Here is a 20617-nt window from a genome sequence, read left to right on the forward strand (position 1 = left end):
TATCATCGAGAAATTCGGAGTTTTTTCAGAAAATCTAAAAAATAACGATGAAGATAGATTTGAATGATTTTTTTATATTTTTTTTCAAAAAGAACATTTAATAACAAAAATTTTGAAAAAAAAACGTCCCGATAATTCAATTTTTGAAAAAGTTATGGCAATTTAAAAATAAAAAAGCGGTTTTTTTGAAAAATTTATAACTTTTTTTTGGTTGGGTAAAAAAATTTGAAAAAATTATGAGAGACGTTTTTGATAGGATAGAAAAGGATGGTAAATTTTCAGCCAAATCAAAAGGGGTCAGGGTCAAAAGTGGTCGATTTGGCGTGGAATGCTCCATATAGAAGCATATGTAATTTATTTATGATTATATAAATGTATATATAATTCATATACAATTATATATCAATCATATAGAATTCTATATAATTTTTTTTACTCCAGTGGGTATTTTGTCATTACCATAAAACATTCTCTTTTTCTATCTAAAAGTCTGTTACTCTAATGATTAACAATCTTTTAATATAGTATTTTTCGGATGAAATAATAGGAACTTAAAAAAAAATTTTATTTCATAAAAATTATTAGTTTAGTTCAAAAATTGTTAGCCAGGCCCTCCAGCAATATATAGTTCCATATACTAAACAAATAATTCCATCAAAATTAGAGGTTGGCAATGGCCTGGTTGGCTCGGTGCTCGCTTTTCGAAAGAGTGGGACCCGGTTCGATCCCAGCACGCACCAATATTTTTCAGTGATTATAATTAAAAATATGTGCGTTACGTTACGTTGCCAGCCTCTGAAAGTGGCAGAGATAGCCGGACGGCACACGTCTGACTTGGGCGATCACACATTTTAAGCAACAACTTGAATGGGTGACCACTCTAGTCAGCGTTGGCTAGCGCGAGGGATCTCTGCACACTAGGAGAGGGGCCTAACGCTCCAGTGGTCGATAAAGAATAGTTTATTATCAATCACTGTAGAATTAACCCAGCTCCGACTGTACTAACATGGGTTTTCTCTGTGGTTTTCCCATGTTACTGTTCCAATAGCCGAGTGGTGAGGATCAGGGCAAATGCGGTACAGAAGGCACAAGTCGGTCCACAGCCGCAATGATAAGGCAGAGTTAACTAAGCAGAATGATAAGGCTTAGGGTGTAAAAGGGCGTTATTACGCCTGTACACTAGAAATCCGTATAATAATATAATAATAATTCTATCAAAATTTAAGCTTTCAATTTTGATTTTACCGCGATTATTTTTTTAATTTCAAAGAACCCAGTTAGCATCCAAGTCAGAAAGATTTCAGTATGAAGTCTTTTAAAAAACTTCTTATAGAAGTCCTAATGTGACGTCTTAAAGAGCTCTTTTTTACGAGATCAGAACTAAGAGCTCTTAATGAACTCATAAGTTTGGAGTCAATTTTCTGACATCTAACTGAGTCCCTTTTTTGGACTTCCTTTTGAGTTGCGTATAAGGAGCTTGTAGACATTATAAACAAAAACACAAATTTCTTTTTAATATAAAGCTGTCAAAATCTTATTCATTTTTCATTTATTACTTTCCTGATTGAGAAATTAAATTGAAAATGATTAAAAATAATTCGAATTAAATGATTTAAAACAATTTGAATAGATTAATATATAGATATACACTTGGCATAGGTTAACTCATTTCTCTTAATCCAGGTTAATTAAATTTTTCAAAAATTTTAAATTATATTATGAAGTAATAGGCAATAATGTTAAAATCTGGTTCGTAATCAAACTAATTTAGATAAAATAATAAAATTGGATTCTAATCTGAAAAAATTATGTGAACTTTCTACATTTAAGGAGTACTTTGCATGTATCAATTTTAAACATTTTATTCGAATTTAACGATATCTTATAACTATATACTTATTAATTATTGTTGAATTTTTAATATTCATTAATTTATCTATTAGATTTTACATTGTGAAAAGTAAAAAAAATTTATATAGACTATTTAAAAAAATATTACAGGTAGACTTTTGAATATTTTTTAGTACATAAATATTCGTAAAAGTTACTTTTTCTCTATCGATACACAGTATCAAATAGAATAAATAATATAGACAATGATCGCAACATTTCATCACTATATAAACTTAGCTTATAAAAATAATGAGATGTGTAACGACATATCGTTTGAAAAGCGTAGGGGGTTAGGTATCGATCTAGCACGCGCGCGACTCGGGTTCGAATCTTAGTTACGGCAATTGCGATTTTCACTTTCTCTCTTTAAACTGACAATATTAGGTCTAACTAAAACAATAAACATTCGAAATCAGCATCGGTGCTTCATGAAACTCTGAATTATTTTTCATAATTTACTTTTATTATTATTATTATTATTATTAATATTATTTTTGTTGTGTTCTTATTATTGTTATCATTATAATAGCGTATAGAGATAAAAAATCATTCATTTGTGCGAGTTCAGAAAAAAGAGCTCTTTAAGAGCTCGTTTTGATGAGTTCTTAAAGTCTACAATAAGCGGCGCATTCGACCTCTTGAGAAGGTCTTAAAGACGTCTTTTAGACGTAGACTCTGACGTCCAAATCAGAAATCTGAGCTCATTCGGAATAACTTAATACGTCATTTTGCTATCTGGGAAATTATAAGTTCTAAAGCAACGAAGTACCTTAACAATACATCGTAGAATCATTTTTGCGATTTCATGTATACATAGATAATTTTATAAATCTACATATAGATACCATTATTATATATAAATATTGGCAATTAATAATTAATAAATTAGATAAAAAATTTTGCTCACTACGAATCGATCATGTATACGATTTGAATTACTTGTAGTTATAATAAACTTTGTTCTTCAAGTAAGTCTCTTAGGTTAACGGGTAGTGAATTAGTCTTTCAATCAGTAGGTCCACGGTTCGACTCCCACTCGCGCCGATTTTTTTTTCCTATGGATATAGTTATACGTAATTATACATAATTATATAGGGCCATTTTTCATTTATAATTATGTAATATAATATACCGGGCGGGTACATAGTCTGATATACTTATATCAAGGCATATATAGTCTGACATGGCCAATTTCCATATCAGGCCTGATATGGACGGTTTATATCAGGCCTGATATAGTCTGATCAGAAAATTTTTTCACGGGATCACATACCATTAAATATAAGAAAAATTGCACTCAAAACAAAAAAAAATAATTTATTGTTTTAACCGTTTGTTACTAAAGAAAAAATTTTTTAACAGAAACAAGCTAATTTCATAAAAGTTTTATTCTATATTATTAATTTTTTTTTTATTTTATTTATTTACTTCCCAAAAAGATAGATATACAAAAATCGTACATATAAATCCTAAAGAGGAAACACAATGTTCCCTGTGCATAGGTTCGGGAAGAGTTAATAGGCATATATGGTTAATTTATCATATATGCCTATTTAACAAAATATACTTAGTATTGAAAAATTTGTACATTATTTATAATAGAAAAATATAAAGCGAAAACATAGAATAGCACCAGAAACGTGCAAGTTTTGTAAAAGTTATAATTATTATTCTTCATACGATTAAATACTATTATTACGACTAGCGCAAGTGACATATCTTTTATTCGGTTGCTAGTTGTTTCTGACTGGACGTCAACCATATTTTAATAATTTTAGCTAAACAAAATTTATTTGCAGTAAGTATTTTCGAAACAGCATTAGATACGTGGCAAAATTCTTCCGCTTGATATTTTCGTATATTTTGAACTTGACCATAGCGTGAAATTCTTGGAGTAGTTTATAGAATCAATCGTACTTCAGATTTTTTTTTCTCAGAGTATGTTGCAAAGTTATCACACAGCGGTATAACTAGAGTCAACGACTGTAAAACGTGCAATAGTATATTTATAGTAAAGGATAAAATCTGATGATTTTTATTTAGTTGAAAATTTGAAAACTGAATTTAATAATGTGCCATGCAATTGGGGATTTAATTTCTTTAGCTACTCAAAATAAAATAATTTAAGATCAATCATGTAAGGTTAAAACTAGTTGAAAAATTTAAAGACATAAAATAAACAAAAAGGATCTAATGGTCGGGAATGAAGTTAGAAATTACTGCATCTGCATCAAGCAGAAACCAGCTTGTTTCTTTCATGATACAAGAGGTGTGTAATTAAACGATATGGAAGAATAACTATATAAAAAAACGAAGAATATTATGAAAGAAGAAAGATCATAAAAAATGCACTCGCAATGTAATATTTATCCTTTTGATTAAATCACACAAGCTAATTATAAAAAAGTTAGGAAAACGGTTGACCCTGAAGGCCATCCCTGCAACTTCCCGCTAATTCCATACTTAGGCGCTTAAAATTGCACCAATGACGTTTTTGAGCTCTTCGAGCTCAAAAATACAATTTATGGGTTATTTTGAGCTCTCCGAGCTCAAAGAGATTGCTTTTCTATGCTTTAAAGCACTTCGAGCTCAAAAGTCTGATAGAGATTTGATAAGACACTATTTCTTGAATTTTTAAACCGCAATAACTTTTGAATGAATGAACCGATTTTTACGCGGTTAGAAGCATTCGATGCAGTTTTTCAAGCCTCACAAAGAATCTCAAATTTTGAATTGATCGCGCTAGAAATTTCGGAGTTATTTCGAAAAAACACTTTTTTCGGTTTTCTTTCGTTCACGATATCTCTCGAACGAATCAACCGATTTTGACCGGACCGATGGCGATTGACGTGGTTTTTTGAGGTTAAGAGCTGATTAGTTTTTGGAATTGAACCTTTAAGCCGTTTAAAAGTTATTCCAAAAAAACCACATTTGAAAAAAAATTTTTTTTCAGTTTTTTTAAGATTTCTCAAAATCTATTGATCTGAATCGGTCCAAATAGTTTTCAAAGTCTAAGTTTAGTCAAGTTCTTTCGAATGGCACCAACCGCGATAAAATCGGTCAAGCCGTTCAAAAGTTATAAGCGGTTCACATACTTTCACACACACACACACACACACACACACACACACACACACACACACACTCGGGGCAGAAGAGATACTGCTACCGGGCGCGTCTCCCCGAGCGGATGGGAGAACGCTCGCTGTCCTTGGATGACACTTAATCTCTTAGTTGATGAGGTACAGCGGGTAGGAGCCAAGCAAAATAACCAAACAAAATACGCTCCCGTGGACAAAACTCCCCTTTAATGGGTTGGTCGCACTAACTGACCTAACAAGACGATCGTTCTCTGCTGTGACCCACTGGGAGTGACCGGAGCCTGTATCGTAGTTTCCGACGATGCAGGCCACGGCTGATGTGAGCTTGCTCTACCGAGGTGTAAGTTGCAGCAGTGGATCAGGAGCCAGCCACTTCGGGCCTTGATCAGGAAGTACGCAGTGAGTGTTAGAGGTCGGAATCTTCACCGCTCCGAGCGAGTCTGGTCCGTCCGTGTATTCCGGGACTGGCTAAGTGTCGGCTAGGCCTCAGGGAACTGGGGTAGGAGTACTATCTCCGAGGGTACACCCGTTCCTAGTTATGACAACCCGCTCCACTCCGTACGATGCGCTGGTAAATCAAAAAGTATGAGTAATTCACAGGAAACAAACAAGAATGAAAACGGGCTTCATGCCCAACAAGCAGCGATTGAAGCGGGCGCTGAAATGAGGAGAGCGCAAGCGCTGGAACGCCTGGAGGAGCTGACTAATGAGTTAAATAATCTCGTTCAGTCAAAAGTCAATATCCACAAGGAGATCAAGACCAAGGCGACTAGTGCAACTAACGCCCTTCGAAGGTTCAAAAAACTGGATGAAGAATGGCGATTAGCATCGCGACGCACTCCCCGTGCTACACCGGGGCAAACCAACGAAGTTGTAGTTGTGACTGACGAAGCAATGGATACCGGAGCCGAAGGTGACGGTGAATCGGTCATCGAAGACAAACGAGAAACTGTCACGAAGACTGGAAAAAGGAAAGATCGATCCTCTCCAGACCCAACGTGCAGCCAAGTCACCAAGAAGAAGGACCTGAGACAAAGCCCTCCACAAAGAGCGACAATGCAAAGGGACGAACGGACAAAAGCGATTGCTTGGCAGAAAGTCCAGTCCAAGAAAGAACAAAGAAGGCAAAGGAAAGAACAGCTCCCAAAGCAATTTCCCGAGGAGCCCCGTCCTGAACCTAAACGGAAGAAATCGCGAAAGTGGATCAGGCCAGACGCACTGATCATCCGCCCAGCTGAGCCGGCGAAGTACGCTGAGATTTTGCGTAAAATAAAAAATGATGTCCCTGACGAGCAGGTCCGTACTACGGTGGATAAGATCCATAAAACTAGGGCCGGAAACATGCTGATTACGCTCTCTAGGAAGAGCTCCGATAAAGGCCAAGCTTTACAGAAAACCATCGAGGGCATCCTACAAGAAGAGGCCAAAGTGATCTGCAAAGGTCCACAGGAAGACGTCGAAATCCGAGACCTTGATGACACTACAACCAGGGAAGACATTCAAGCCGCCTTGCAGATGGCAACCGGAGAATCCTGCGAGGTATCGCTAGAGGCAATTAAGATCCGAAAGGCCTACAGAGGTACCCAGACTGCCGTAGTGACTCTACCAGCAGCTGCAGCGCGGAAGATATTGGAAGGAAGCGGTAAAATCCGTATCGGCTGGGTAAACTGCCGAATTAGAGCCACGAGAAGACCAACCCAATGTTTCAAGTGCTGGCACTTCGGGCATCATGGATTTCAGTGCAAAAGTAGCGTAGACCGATCTAAGCTTTGCATCAGGTGCGGACAAGAGGGGCACAAGATCGCTGGTTGTAAGAATCCAGCCAAATGTGCATTATGCGCTGAAAACCAAAGCGCAGAGAACTCTGCCCACTACGCCGGCAACCACAAATGCCCGGTATTCCAAGAGGCGCTTCAGAGGTTAATAAACAAAAGAACATGAAGATACTGCAGCTCAACCTCAATCATTGTGAGGCTGCACATGACTTGCTTCTGCAGACAGTGCGTGAACTAGGGCCTAACCTTGTACTAATAGCTGAACCATATAAATGCCTTAAAGGCAAATTATGGGAAACGGACACGACCACTAGGGCCGTCATTTGGTCCTGTGGCAAGCTCCCATTCCAGAGCGTAGTTAATAATTGCAATGCCGGCTTTGTAGCAGTATCAGTAGATGGCGTTCGCTTCTATAGCTGCTACGCACCACCTAGCCTCTCTATTGTTGACTTCACTAACTTTCTGGATCGACTGACAGAGGACGCGAAGCAGCATCATCCAGTCGCGATAGCCGGCGACTTTAACTCCTGGGCAGTAGACTGGGGTAGCAAGCTAACTAACGCACGAGGTAAAGCGTTACTTGAGGCTTTTACTGCATTAGACGTAGTCTTACTCAACAGTGGTGACACACCAACCTACACCAAAGGAGACGCAAGTTCCATCGTAGACCTCACGTTCGTCAGTAGCAGCCTCGCGAGAGGTAACCTCAACTGGAAGGTGCTGGATATCTACACTGCCAGTGACCACAACGCGATTCTCTGGGAGATATCAAATGACCAGGATACTAGAGGAACTAGTAGGTTACCTAACCACATTCGGTGGAGAGTACAATCTTTCGACGTGGGTACGCTGACGACTGCTTTTGGATAATGGCCCGATCACCGCTGGATGCGCAGAAGATCAGACTAAAGAACTTATGAAAAGAGTGACCGAAGCTTGTGACGCCAGTATGCCACGAAAACGAGGCATAAATAGAAGACCCGCGGTGCACTGGTGGAACGATCACATCAGCGCTCTTCGTAAAGAATGCCTCAGGAAAAGAAGAATATCACAGCGTGGCTTCCGTCGACCTAACCTTGCAGAACTGGTGGCAGAGTATAAAAAGGCCCGTCGGGAACTAAACAAAGCCATCAAGGATAATAAAAGACGCTGTTGGAAAGAACTCGTCGAAGAAGTGGAGAAAGCACCATGGGGCAAACCGTACAAAGGTGGTCACGGCCCACCTGAAATACCAGCCAATGCCGTCGCCTACGTGTCCGCGGCTCCTAGAGAGGATTGTTACTGTGCTGTTTCCTCAACAACCGGTATTCACCGGCCAGTTAAGGCAGCTAAACCCTGAAGACATTCCATCTGTCACGGAAGAAGAACTAATGGAGGCTTGTAACCGCGTAGGGAATAACAAAGCGCCGGGACTAGACGGAATCCCTAATATTGCCTTGAAAACAGCCATAAAGGCAGCACCAACGTTATTCTTGAAAGTTTACAATACGTGCCTCAAGGAAGGGACATTTCCTCGGAAATGGAAACAACAACGACTGGTTCTACTCCCTAAAGGAAAAAGCCACCAGAAGAGCCGTCATCTTACCGTCCACTTTGTATGCTGGATACAGCCGGTAAGATATTCGAACGCATAATTCATCAAAGAATAGAAGCAGTTGCAGATCCACTCCTGGCAAACAACCAGTATGGATTCCGAAAAGGACGATCAACCCTGGACGCGATCAATCTGGTTGTTACTACGGCCCAGGAGGCAATTGCAGGAACCAGATGGAAGGGTGGTACGAAGAAGTACTGCCTGGTGGCGACGTTAGACATCAAAAACGCCTTCAACTCTGCTAACTGGGACTGCATTATGCAAGCTCTTCAAGAGAAGAACGTGCCAGGATACCTAAGTAAAATAGTAGCTAGCTACTTCACGGATAGAGTCCTCAGATATGACACAAAGGACGGTCCGAAAGAGTACGAAATCACCGGAGGTGTTCCGCAGGGCTCTGTTCTTGGCCCACTGCTGTGGAATATCATGTATGACGGGCTTCTAAGGCTAAAGATCCCAAGAAATATTAAACTTGTAGCGTATGCGGACGACGTGGCCGTAGTGATTGTCGCTAAACACCTGGACGAGATTCACCACATGTTTGATCTAGCATTCCAGCAAGTAAACCAGTGGATGGACACAATGAATCTTCAACTGGCGAAACATAAGACTGAGGCAGTGCTTATTACCAGCAGGAAAGTGTTAGAGACCATCAATCTTAGAGTCGGCGAACAAGAAATCACATCACAACCTTATATCCGATATTTGGGAGTGATGCTTGATGCCCGTCTCAACTTTAAACAGCAAGTGGAACACGTCAGTGCCAAAGCGTCAGTAGTAAGGGCAAGCCTCGCACGATTGATGCCTAACGTCGGAGGCCCAAAGCAGAGCAGGAGACTATTGTTGGCAACTGTAGTCACATCAGTGCTTACGTACGGAATATCCATTTGGGCCGATGCGCTAGAATTACAAGAAGCATGGAGAAAGGCTGGACCAGTATATCGCCTGAGTGCCCTAAGAGTAGCTTGCGCCTTCCGCACAATATCTGAGGAAGCAGTGTGCGTAATTTCTGGAACTCTACCTCTCAGAGTCCTAGCTGAAGAAAGAAGGAACCTTTACCAACGAAAGAGGTCAACAACACTGAGCGCAGAAGAACTCAGAACGGAACAAAGACAGCACAGCATCGCACGATGGCAATCTCAGTGGGATGCCGCAGAGAAGGGTAGATGGACGCATCGTCTCATACCAAAGATCGACATTTGGCTGAACCGGAAACACGGAGAGGTCAACTACTACCTAACGCAGATGTTGTCAGGACATGGCTGTTTTCGGGCTTATCTTCACCGCTTTAGGCATGACGATTCTCCGGAGTGCCCGTCCTGCCCTGGAGTCACTGAAGATGCGGAGCACGTTTTTTTCGAGTGCTCGCGTTTTTAATCCACAACGTGAGGAGCTGGAGAGGATCTTGAAGAGGAGAAGTCAACCAGAGTCAGTCGTAGAAGCAATGCTGTCTTCAGAAGCTGCCTGGAATGCAACGAACACTTTTGTCACAGAAGTGCTTACAGAGCTGCGTTCCATCGAGAGAAAAAGAGCAAAAGACAGAATCTAGAAGGAAGAAATAACATCTTAGCCACCAGAAGGAAGAGCGGCAGCTAATTCCTCCCCCCGCGAAGAAATGCCTTACGGCGGTACCATGGGGGATCAGAGGATAGAAGAGAAAGGGGTTTAGGGTTTAGTGGGTAGGGGCGTTAGCGTCGAGTTTTTAGTATGACGCTGCGTCGAGTCGCCACATATCCAGGCCAAACAACTATGCCTAGAATCCGTAAAAAGGATTCCCCCCCCTAAAAGGGGAAAACACACACACACACACACACACACACACACACACACACACACACACACACACACATACACACACACACACACACATACACACACACACACACATCAGGACATGGGTGCTTTCGAGAGTATCTGCACCGCTTTAAGCACGACGATTCTCCGGAGTGCCCGTCTTGTCCAGGGGTTATTGAGGACGCAAGGCACGTTTTCTTTGTGTGTCCACGTTTCGATCCTCAGCGTGAGGAGTTAGAGAGGATCCTGAACTGGAGAATCCAACCAGAGACAATAGTAGATGCAATGTTGTCGAATCAAACTGCTTGGAACGCTACAAGCACTTTTGCCACAGAAGTGCTTACAGAGCTGCGTTCCATTGAAAGAAAAAGAGCAAATGACAGAAACTAGAAGGAAGGAAAAATAACACCTTAGCCACCAGAAGGAATAGCGGTAGCTGGATCCTCCCCTCACGAAATAATGCCTGACGGCGGTTTCCATGAGGGATTAGAGGAAAGAAGAAAAGGGGTTTAGGGTTTAGTGGGTAGGGGCGTTAGGGTCGAGTTTTAGTATGACACTGCGTCGAGTCGCCACATATCCAGGCCAAACAACTATGCCTGGAATCCGTAAGAAGGATTCCCTCCCCTAAGATAAAAAACACACACACACACACACACACACACACACACACACACACACACATACATACAGACACCGTGACAACCTCGCGGGTATAGTCAGGGAAGCTTCCTGTGACCTTCAAACGTCGAGATCTGATGAAAACTCGATTTTTGCAAAACGGGGTGAAAACAATAACTTCCCGATTTTTGAAAATCTTCGATTTTCTTAGCGGGAAGTTAAAAATTTGGAGCCAACGAAAATAACTTTTTTCATTAACCAAATAATTTTCGCTGCAAATTTAGGTATATAATGTGTTCATCTGCAATTTTTACAACACGTTAAAAGATTTATTATCCCTTTTTATATTATTATTTACGATAAATATTTTCTAATTTTAGATGGCTTTAGCAGTGTACTTATAAGTACGCTTCAAGGAGATCAATAAATCATTCCAAAAAGATCGAAGAACGACTAAAGAATTTTGCATGGGCGTATCAGAATCATAAAACTTTAAAATACGATAGTCCATCGTAGACAGTTTAATTGGTACGTTGTTGTCGTGGATACCAACTGTGATAAATTACACTATCAATACATTTGATTTTTCCAAGACTCTATTGATTATTCATTTTATTCGTCTATTTATAAAAATTAAATGATGATTTTATAACTATAAATAAGAAATTTCGAAGTATCAATTAAGTCATTGAAGATCAGCAAGAAAAATAAATGAGTGAAAACTTAACAAGGAAAGATTTATTAATTACAAATATCCACTATTTACAATAAAAAATGTCTAAAACAATATTTCTTGACAAAACTACGAACATAATGTATTTGAAATACTCTTGAATCTCTCAAAACTAAAATCACAAAATTTAGAGAAAAATTTTACAATAGATTGGATTAATCCACCAAAATTTAATAATTAAAGAAATTGACAATTTTTAGCTGTTTATATAATTTTCTAATGAATTTTATAGTTTTTATTGTTAATGATAAATATTTAATATTGTACAATAAATAAAATGGTTTCAATTTGTCGAATCATAAAGATGCTTTAAAATCTGTACATCGGTTTTGATTCGATTTTGATTCGTTAGGCAGCATTCGAAGTAATTTTTTACGTTAGAAAATTGTTCATGATGTCTTGAGTCGATGAATCGAAGAGTTTAAAAGTTATCTCAAAAAAACGATTATTTAAAAATTTTAATTGGCTACAACTTTTTAACACATCCTTCAATTATGACTGTTATTGTATTTCATATAAGCTAATAAATTATTAATGTATGGAATTTAATTGACCATAATGACGTATATTAAGGGCCAGTTTTTTAATCAATGATATTTTAATTTTAATCATTGATAGAGAAAACTGGCCCTAAGATCTAAATGTATAAATTGAAAACAAATCAATAAAGTTGTAACCCTTGAAGTTGTCGCTACTTCATTTTTTATATTTTTTGTTTGTTTAATATAATTTTTTAACATTTTACATTTCGACGAAATTATTATTTTCAAGGTTTAAGTAATCATTTTAATAATTTTACACTCGTAAAAATATTGATTTTACAAGTGTATTTTTATACCTTATATCTATTTAAACAATTGTAATGCGTTTACAATTTAACTGTTAATAACCAAACAAACTGTTAGTTTTATCAAATAGTACTCTATCATTTTATATAACTTGATCTAGCATACGACAATTCATAGCTAATAAGAAGACACGCAATGGCTATAAAGTGGATATGAAATGAACGTTGGATCTCGAGGGACAATCATCAAGGTAGTATGTCTACCCGCTTATTAATAACATCTGCCACGATAGCTTTTTATATTTTATTGGCCGTGATGCAAAGGTTAATAACCATTGTAAGTTTACTATAATCAGATATTGGTAAGGGTCTTAATATGGTACGAACCTCGCCTGCAAAATTCTTTCATAATGGGTATGACCTACGACTTTATGACGTAACGACTTCCTTAACCTTTTTTTCTGTTTTATTACACTACGGCACATTAAAATAATAAATAATATAATATTATTTATTTATATCGTATAATAATATTTTAAAAATAGTCTATAATTTACTACATGATACATATTATATAAAACGTTAATATTTGTTGAGTTAATTGCATGATTTGAATATAATTGGTATAGAAAAAAAAAAAAAAATAAGTTCCTAATAAAAACAATATCGATTCATAAAAACGATCATTTGCAGTATAACGAATTAAAAAACTATGCTCGTGCGAAATCAAATAACTTTTACGACTGACAGGTCAATTTAATATCGCTTTAATTATAAATTGATGTTAGATATATATCTTTATGTATTTTGTCGATTGCAGTTATACCAAAGTATTGCGGAGTGATAAACGGGTGAACGTTGTAAGTTCTACCAAGAAGTTAAGAATATTTAAATAAAATGAGTTAATTTTTACTAATATTATCATCATCATTGAATAATGAATTAAAATTAACGAATTTTTAACTGAAGAAATAATGTTTCTTTCAATAAATATTTTTGCATTATTACTTACTCAATCACTTACAACAGCAACAGGTATATTTTAAATATTAAAATTTATATTTATTTTATTGCCGTTTTTCTTTTAATAATCAAACTATTAATCTTATTGATTTGTACTTCGTGATTGTTGGTGCGATTGGAGAGTTAGATTCGAAGCCCCGACAGCTTGAATTCGATTATAAAGCTCCTGATAAGTGGAAAAATAAATTTCCGTCCTGCGGTGGAAGTAACCAGTCACCTGTTAATTTAGATTTCAAAAAATTTCGGGAAGTTGTTGATCCACAGAAACTTCAATTTCATCACTATGATAATGTACCCAAAAAAATGATTATTGTTAATAACGGACACACACGTAAAAACAAATTAAAAAAAATTATCCTTATAGTTTATTTCAAATTTTTTTATTTTAGATAGCTTTACTTTATAATTTTAGTGGAATTACGAGGTCAATGGCCGGATAACGAAATACCTTTTATTTCTGGGGGACCACTCCAAAGTCAATACATATTTAAGCAATTACATTTTCATTGGGGTATTAATAATCAAGAAGGAAGTGAGCATACAATTCATGGTAAAAGGTTTGTTTAAATTTAGTATCAATGGTTATTATTTTTAGTTTTTCACACTTATCAATTTACTTTATAAATATTATAGTTTTCCACTGGAAATGCATTTGGTCCATTACAAAAAAGATTATGATTCTTTCAATAATGCGCTGAATCATACCGATGGGATTTCTGTTGTTGCAGTATTCTTTGATGTAATAACATATTTACGATAATATTAATCAGTATATTTTTAAGAGGTATCATGAAAAAATAACATAATCAACGGAGTTTGTAAGCTAATTTTATAATTTCCGATTGACAAGCTTTATGATTTTTAAATTATTTAGCATTTTTCACGTATCAAAGAAGAAATAATATTTATTACTATCGGTTGCATAATTTTGATCATAATTTTAATTATAATTGGATATAAAATTTAAAAACAAAATTTACGGGTATACAATAAATATATATTCATGAAGTTTTGCGGCAAATTGCCAATTTGAAATTTTTAGCTACAAATGAAAATAATCTTAACCTTTAGTGTCTGAAAGATTATTTAAAAAATTCTATATTCATTCATCATTAATTTGATTACAACTACGTTTATTAGCTTTGTTTTTAAAAATATTGAAATACTTTTTTTTCAATCATTACACCGGCACACAAAAAAAATTAAGTAGAATGTGCATTTGACCGGACCTACCTAGGGTACGTATTTTGGTCCGCTAAATCCGAATTCGAGGTCAGTTTGACCCCTACACCCTCGAAATTTCGAGAAAACTTCGAAAAACCGTAAAAATGATGAAAATCAGCAGTTTTAATGACAAAAAAATTTTTTGGAACTAAACTAAGCGTGATTTTCATGTATTTCGATTCGCTGAATATGAATCGAAACTTTATTGAGACCACGAGCCGTTTTAAATGTAAAAAAATCACACAAACCCTCCAAAATTCCGAAAAAAGTAATTTTTTTTGTTTTTTTACTCTCGTTTTTGACTTTTGAAGACTTAATTGCTTGTGCCTGTAACCAGGGTACCTCCACGTGGTGACGGTGGGCAACAGAACCATCTGGCAGAGTCCCTGGGTTAACGGCGTGTGTGCCGTCATGGCAGGTACAAGTGATAAGTACTTTACGATGCAGGGAGTCGGAGCCCCAGTATCGGCGTCTGGTCAGGGTGAGAAAGCAGGCTCGCAGGCGTCGTCATCAAGCGACTGCAGCTCTTCAGAAGTGGGAAACTTGGCTACTGGAGAGTATACTATTACAAGAAGTAATTCTCATCTGTGTAATAAAAGTCCTGATTCATTTTGTTACATTTGTGGAGAATTCAATTTGGAAAGGAATCGAAGATCGTTATCTGATAAGATCAAACAAATTTATGAAGAATGTTTTGGTCTCCAAATTACTAATTTGGATTCAGCATGGATTCCACATACGATTTGTAGTCGATGTAACATGTGGAACCCATGCTACGTACCCTTAGGTAGGTCCGGTCAAATGCACATTCTACTTAATTTTTTTCGTGTGCCGGTGTTATTAAATATTAAAAATTCCGAGAGACTAGCGCTTAAATCAATAAATTTATCAAAAAAACTGTAGATGATAAATAGTTCAATCGAAACTTAGGTTATGAGATTTAGAATTTTCATATAATAATTTTTTTTTTTTTTTTTGTTTCAAAAGATACAACCAGACGGGTCGGAGGGGATAACAGACGTCCTAAAGAATGCATCTAATTTAGTGAGTCCAAATACCGAAGTAAACTTAGAACCATTCGCTCTTTCGAACTTTGACGGAGTTTTTACTGCACCTAAATACGCCAGTTATTATGGCTCATTAACTACTCCACCTTGTACGGAGGCTGTAACCTGGATATTTCCAGTCTCTGTTTTGGATGTTTCTAAATATCAAGTAATTTAAACAAATTTAATTATAAAAATCGTTAATAATGATGAATGTTAAACGTAAATTTTGATACAATTAATAACTTTTTTTTTCTTTTAGATGAAAACATTAAGATGTATAAACTTTAAACATGAAGACTTCCATAATTATCGGCCTGCACAAAAGTTAAACGATCGAATAATATACTTATTCAAACAACCACCAGACTAATATATTTATTTAGATTTAATGATCATTTATAATTGAATGAGATTATCAAGATTAATTATACTAAAACATTCATTGGCTTGCAAATATAAAAATTAACTTTTTTGGAATATTCAATCAAAACTATTTTCATTATTTGAAGAAAAAATAAAATTTTCGATACATTTATCATTATACAACTATCGTACACTTTTTTTTATGATCATGATTGATTGACTTCACTGATAGAAAAGTTAACTTCATTCAAGAAACAAAATCTTGAACTAAGTATACCATTTTGAAGATAATGATTTTTTTGAGTCAAGAGAAAAAATTCTTGGGCCAAGAAAAATTTACCTAAATCAAGAATAATTTCTTGACTCAAGAATTTTTCTTCTCAATGCAAGAAACTCAATGCATTTTCTTCGAAATGGTATTATTGGGTCAACATTTTTTCTCTTGAATCAAGTTATTTTTAACTTCCCGCTAAGATAATTGAAAATTTTCAAAAATCGGGAAGTTATTGTCTTTACCCCGTTTTTCGAAAATCAAGTTTCATCAGATCTCGACGTTTTAAGGTCCTAGGAAGCTTCCCTGACTATTCCCGCGATGGTGTCTGTATGTCTGTATGTATGTGTGTATATGTCTGTATGTATGTATGTGTGTGTGTGTTTTTTTTTTTTTTTTTTTTAGGGGGGGGAATCCTTTTTGCGGATTCTAGGCATAGCTGTTTGGCCTGGATATGTGATGACTCGACGCTAACGCCCCTACTCACTAAACCCTAAACCCCTTTTCTTCTTTCCTCTAATCCCTCATGGGAACCGCCGTCAGGCATTACTTCGTGAGGGGAGGAACTAGCTACTGCTCTTCCTTTTGGTGGCTAAGGTGTTAACTTCCTTCCTTCTATCTTCTGATATTTGCTCTCCTTCTTTCGGTGGAACGCAAGTCTTTGAGGACTTCTGTTGCAAACGTGTTGGTAGCGTTCCAGGCAGCTTCTGATAACAACATTGCTTCCACTAGTGAATCTGGTTGCATTCTCTGGTTCAGGATCCTCTCCAACTTTTCACGCTGTGGATCGAAACGAGGACATACAAAGAAGACGTGCTCCGCATCTTCAGCAACTCCTGGGCAGGACGGGCACTCCGAAGAGTCATCGTGCTTAAAGCGGTGTAGATACTCTCGAAAACACCCGTGTCCCAACAATATCTGCGTAAGATAGTATTTGACCTCGCCGTGATTCCGGTTAAGCCAAATGTCGATCCGAGGTATGAGGCGGTGCGTCCACCTATCCTTCTCTGCAGCATCCCATTGTAGTTGCCATCGGCCTATGCTGTTCTGCCGTTCCTCAATTCTAAGTTCTTCAGGGCTCAGTGCAGTTGACCTTTTTCATTGGTAAAGGGTTCATCTTTCCTCTGCTAGAACTCTAAGAGGTGAGGTTCCGGCAATGACGCACACTGCTTCTTCTGATATAGTGCGGAAGGCACTAGCTACTTGTAGGGCATTCAGTCGATATACTGGTCCAGCTTTTCTCCATGATTCTTGGGTTTCCAGTGTGTGTGTGTGTGTGTGTGTGTGTGTGTGTGTGTGTGTGTGTGTGTGTGTGTGTGTGTGTGTGTGTGTGTGTGTGTGTGTGTGTAAACCTCTCATAACTTTTGAACGGCTTGACCGATTTGATCGCGGTTGGTGTCATTCGAAGGGGTTTGACTAAACTTAGATTTTGAATACAAGTTGGACCGATTCGGACTGATAGATTCTGAGAAATCTTAAAAAAACTGCGAAAAAAAATTTTTTCAAATGTGGTTTTTTTTTAATAACTTTCAAACGGCTTCACCGATTAATTTCAAAAACTAATCAGATCTTAACATCGAAAAATCACGTCGATCGCCACCAAGCCGGTCAAAATCGGTTGATTCGTTCGTGAGTTATCGTTGACGAAAGAAATCGAAAAAAAGTGTTTTTTTCAAATTACACCGAAATTTCTGGTCTGATCAATTTGTGTTTGAAAATATATCATAGAATTTGAAAAACTGCGTCGAATGCCGCCAACAACGTGAAAATCGGTACATTCATTCAAAAGTTATTGCGGTTTGAAAATTCAAAAAATAGTGTTTTATCAAACTTCTATCAGACTTTTGAGCTCGGAGAGCTAAGAACTACACGAAAATATATTGTTGAGCTTTAGTCCTAACTACTAGATTATTGGTGTAACGATTTTTTAGACGGATAGAAAAAATTTTGAGATGAACAGAGAAACTATGCAACAAATTAGAGGATCAAATTTGCATCATTAATCAGTTCAGTGGATCTTATAGCATTCATAGCATTTTTTAAACTTAGTATTTACATTTTTAATCGATCGATCAAACAATAAAAGTTGTTGAAAAAAGAACTTTTTTTGAAAATTTTTTAAAATAGATATATCTTTCAGATGAATTGATAGATTGTGGCGCTTTATACGATACTTGAAATAGACTTTCATTTCTGATATTGTTGTATTTTTAAGAATTCTATTTAAAGATGAGCCGAATTTATTGTCCACTTATCAAGTGTTTAGAAAATGCATTTATTTTAACCTGTTACATTCCCGCGATCTCGCAATAAGAAAAATTAATCGCTTATGTGATCATCAGAAATAACATGTATGTAAAATTCTTAGTCCTTTCACTAAAGTAAATGTTATTGAAGTTTAATAGACATGTCCTAAATTTCATGTTTTAAGAAGTCCTACACTGAAAAAAAAGTTTTTTATACCAAGGAAATGTTTCCTCATAGTTAAAAAAAAAAGGTATTCTTAAAATAAGAATACCAGTTTACTAACCATAGGAATAAGTTTACTGGATATAAAAAAATTTGGTATTCTCATTATTAAAATACTAAAATCAATATGGCCGACTTAACCTCGCTTGGTCGACACGAATCTTCAGGATAGATAATTATGAGATAACATACTTTTATAATTCTTCATTTATAAATAATCTATAGTCCGGCCAATTTAGACATTCGAAGGTGCATAAAATCCCAACAAGCTGAAAATCAGTAAAATTGTTCAAAACATAATTATAAATAATATTTAGAAGTTCCCCATCATTCCCCTGTATGGAAAAAATTTTATTCAAGGTCAAAGGTCAAAAAAATGAGTTTTTCGCGATTTTCAACAAAACGGTAAGTTTTATCATAAAAGTACCTTAGACAAAAATTGTAGATCATAAAATTATCTATAAAAAATGTATCAATACTTTTTTTCTTACGAGCTACCGTTTCTGAGATATAACGATTCAAAAAGTTATAAAAGTTGTTATCGTCATAATTTGCACACGTTTCCGCGCCATCTATGAGGTAGTGTACTTAGCGCGTTTTTTTAACGTGGTTTCCCCAGTAGGCCTACTCCACGGGTCAGTTGTGATTCTGTTTAATGTGAAACTATTGCAAAATAACGGAAATTTTCAAAGATTGGAAAAGATAAAAGCGATGTAAATTAAAAAAAAGTGGTGAAGTTCATTCGCCTGATTCGTAAGTTTCAAATTCTTCTTGTTCTTCTTCTTGATCGTCTTCTTGTTGTTGTTGTTCTTCTTCTTCTCCTGCTTCTTCTTCATCTTCATTTTGGATGCAAGTAAATTGCGTCAATAGCGATGTATCGCATGACACTTCGTCGGAATCAAACGAATCCTCCATTGTTTGTGATTCAACATTAGAGCACGACCGGCCTTGACAATTTGTGCATGCCAGAGAACAAAACAGTCCGACTTTTTTGCAACCACATTTAGCTCTGCATCCCTTTTTGCAGTTGCAAAAAATTGTGTTCAGCAGTTTTTCCGGCGCAGGTGGGAGTAAAGTTTGAACTGGTTCTAATATATTGTTGACCAACTTCCAACCCCAGTCTGTAGGGTCTAGCTGATAACCAAGCCACACTTGAACTTGGTAATATACCCGAAAAAGATGTTGATAAGCAACAACTGAGGTTGGAGAAAGACAAGCTAATTGAACTTGTTTTTTATTTTTAGTATTTTTAACAAAACATGCATATCGATGCTTATCTAAACAGGTAGTTTTTGTTTTTTAGGAGCTCCGTACATAGAAAGAAGAAAGCGGATGCCGTTGGTGATAACTTCTTGTTGAGTTGAATTACTCTTTTTAAAAACTTCAGCACATTGAACTAAATCTTCTTTTTCAAACATTTTGAAAACTGCTGTTTTACCCCTCCTGTAAAATGCAGATGTCGTATCACAGCCAATTATTGCGTGTAAAAATAGTACATGATTTTGACACTTTACAAAAGTACACGGAGAAAAATTAATAATAGTATTTACTATAGGAAAATATTAACTCCTACTATCTGAAATGGTAGTAAAATTAAATAGTCACAAAATAATAGGTGTTATCATTGACAATTGTACTAGTTACTATTAATAATGGTAACGATTACTATCAAAAATGATAATTGTAATTATTTAAAATTATAACCGCTATAATCGAAGATGGTAACTGTAACCATCTCAGATTGTAAAAATTCTGAAAGAAAAAGTAATATAAATTTATTTAATTTAATTCTTTATTTGCATTCATATTTTAGTTATGAACATTTTTTCCTTTAAAATATTAAAACATATAATAACATGATCGTTTAAATCCATATATGATAAAAATTTCCAAATATTGAAGCTGCTATTGATTATTTTGAAT

The 20617-nt window shown here is 36.2% G+C and overlaps 2 protein-coding genes across 3 annotated transcripts; both read left to right on the forward strand.

Annotated features, from left to right (window-relative positions):
- Positions 1-5657: 5657 nt before the first annotated feature.
- On the forward strand, positions 5658-8108 carry LOC123258427 (triadin-like). The gene is made up of 2 exons (XM_044718428.1): positions 5658-6435; positions 7930-8108. Exons 1-2 carry the CDS (start codon positions 5658-5660, stop codon positions 8106-8108), a joined length of 957 nt encoding a protein of 318 aa, XP_044574363.1.
- A 5006-nt stretch (positions 8109-13114) lies between these two features.
- On the forward strand, positions 13115-16035 carry LOC123258751 (carbonic anhydrase 2-like). Of its 2 annotated transcripts, none has more exons than XM_044718959.1 (6): positions 13115-13330; positions 13440-13649; positions 13731-13875; positions 13952-14057; positions 15530-15757; positions 15851-16035. In XM_044718959.1, exons 1-6 carry the CDS (start codon positions 13270-13272, stop codon positions 15959-15961), a joined length of 861 nt encoding a protein of 286 aa, XP_044574894.1. In that variant the 5' UTR covers positions 13115-13269; the 3' UTR covers positions 15962-16035. The 2 variants fall into 2 exon arrangements, with proteins under 2 accessions (XP_044574894.1, XP_044574895.1); XM_044718960.1 differs by having other exon boundaries at positions 13446-13649.
- The last annotated feature ends 4582 nt before the right edge of the window (positions 16036-20617 follow it).

This window comes from Cotesia glomerata, linkage group LG2 (assembly GCF_020080835.1).
Source record: "Cotesia glomerata isolate CgM1 linkage group LG2, MPM_Cglom_v2.3, whole genome shotgun sequence".
In the NCBI taxonomy this organism is placed as follows: Eukaryota; Metazoa; Arthropoda; class Insecta; order Hymenoptera; family Braconidae; genus Cotesia; species Cotesia glomerata.

Bases quoted from the DNA above. Each gene is read 5' to 3' on its own strand.
- LOC123258427 (XM_044718428.1), top strand. From the start codon at position 5,658: ATGAGGAGAGCGCAAGCGCTGGAACGCCTGGAGGAGCTGACTAATGAG. The intron at 6,436-7,929 runs GTCCACAGGAAG...GCTGTTGGAAAG, and splicing joins GGCCAAAGTGATCTGCAAAG to AACTCGTCGAAGAAGTGGAG.
- LOC123258751 (XM_044718959.1), top strand. From the start codon at position 13,270: ATGTTTCTTTCAATAAATATTTTTGCATTATTACTTACTCAATCACTT. The intron at 13,331-13,439 runs GTATATTTTAAA...GTGCGATTGGAG, and splicing joins ATCACTTACAACAGCAACAG to AGTTAGATTCGAAGCCCCGA. The intron at 15,758-15,850 runs GTAATTTAAACA...TTTTTCTTTTAG, and splicing joins TGGATGTTTCTAAATATCAA to ATGAAAACATTAAGATGTAT.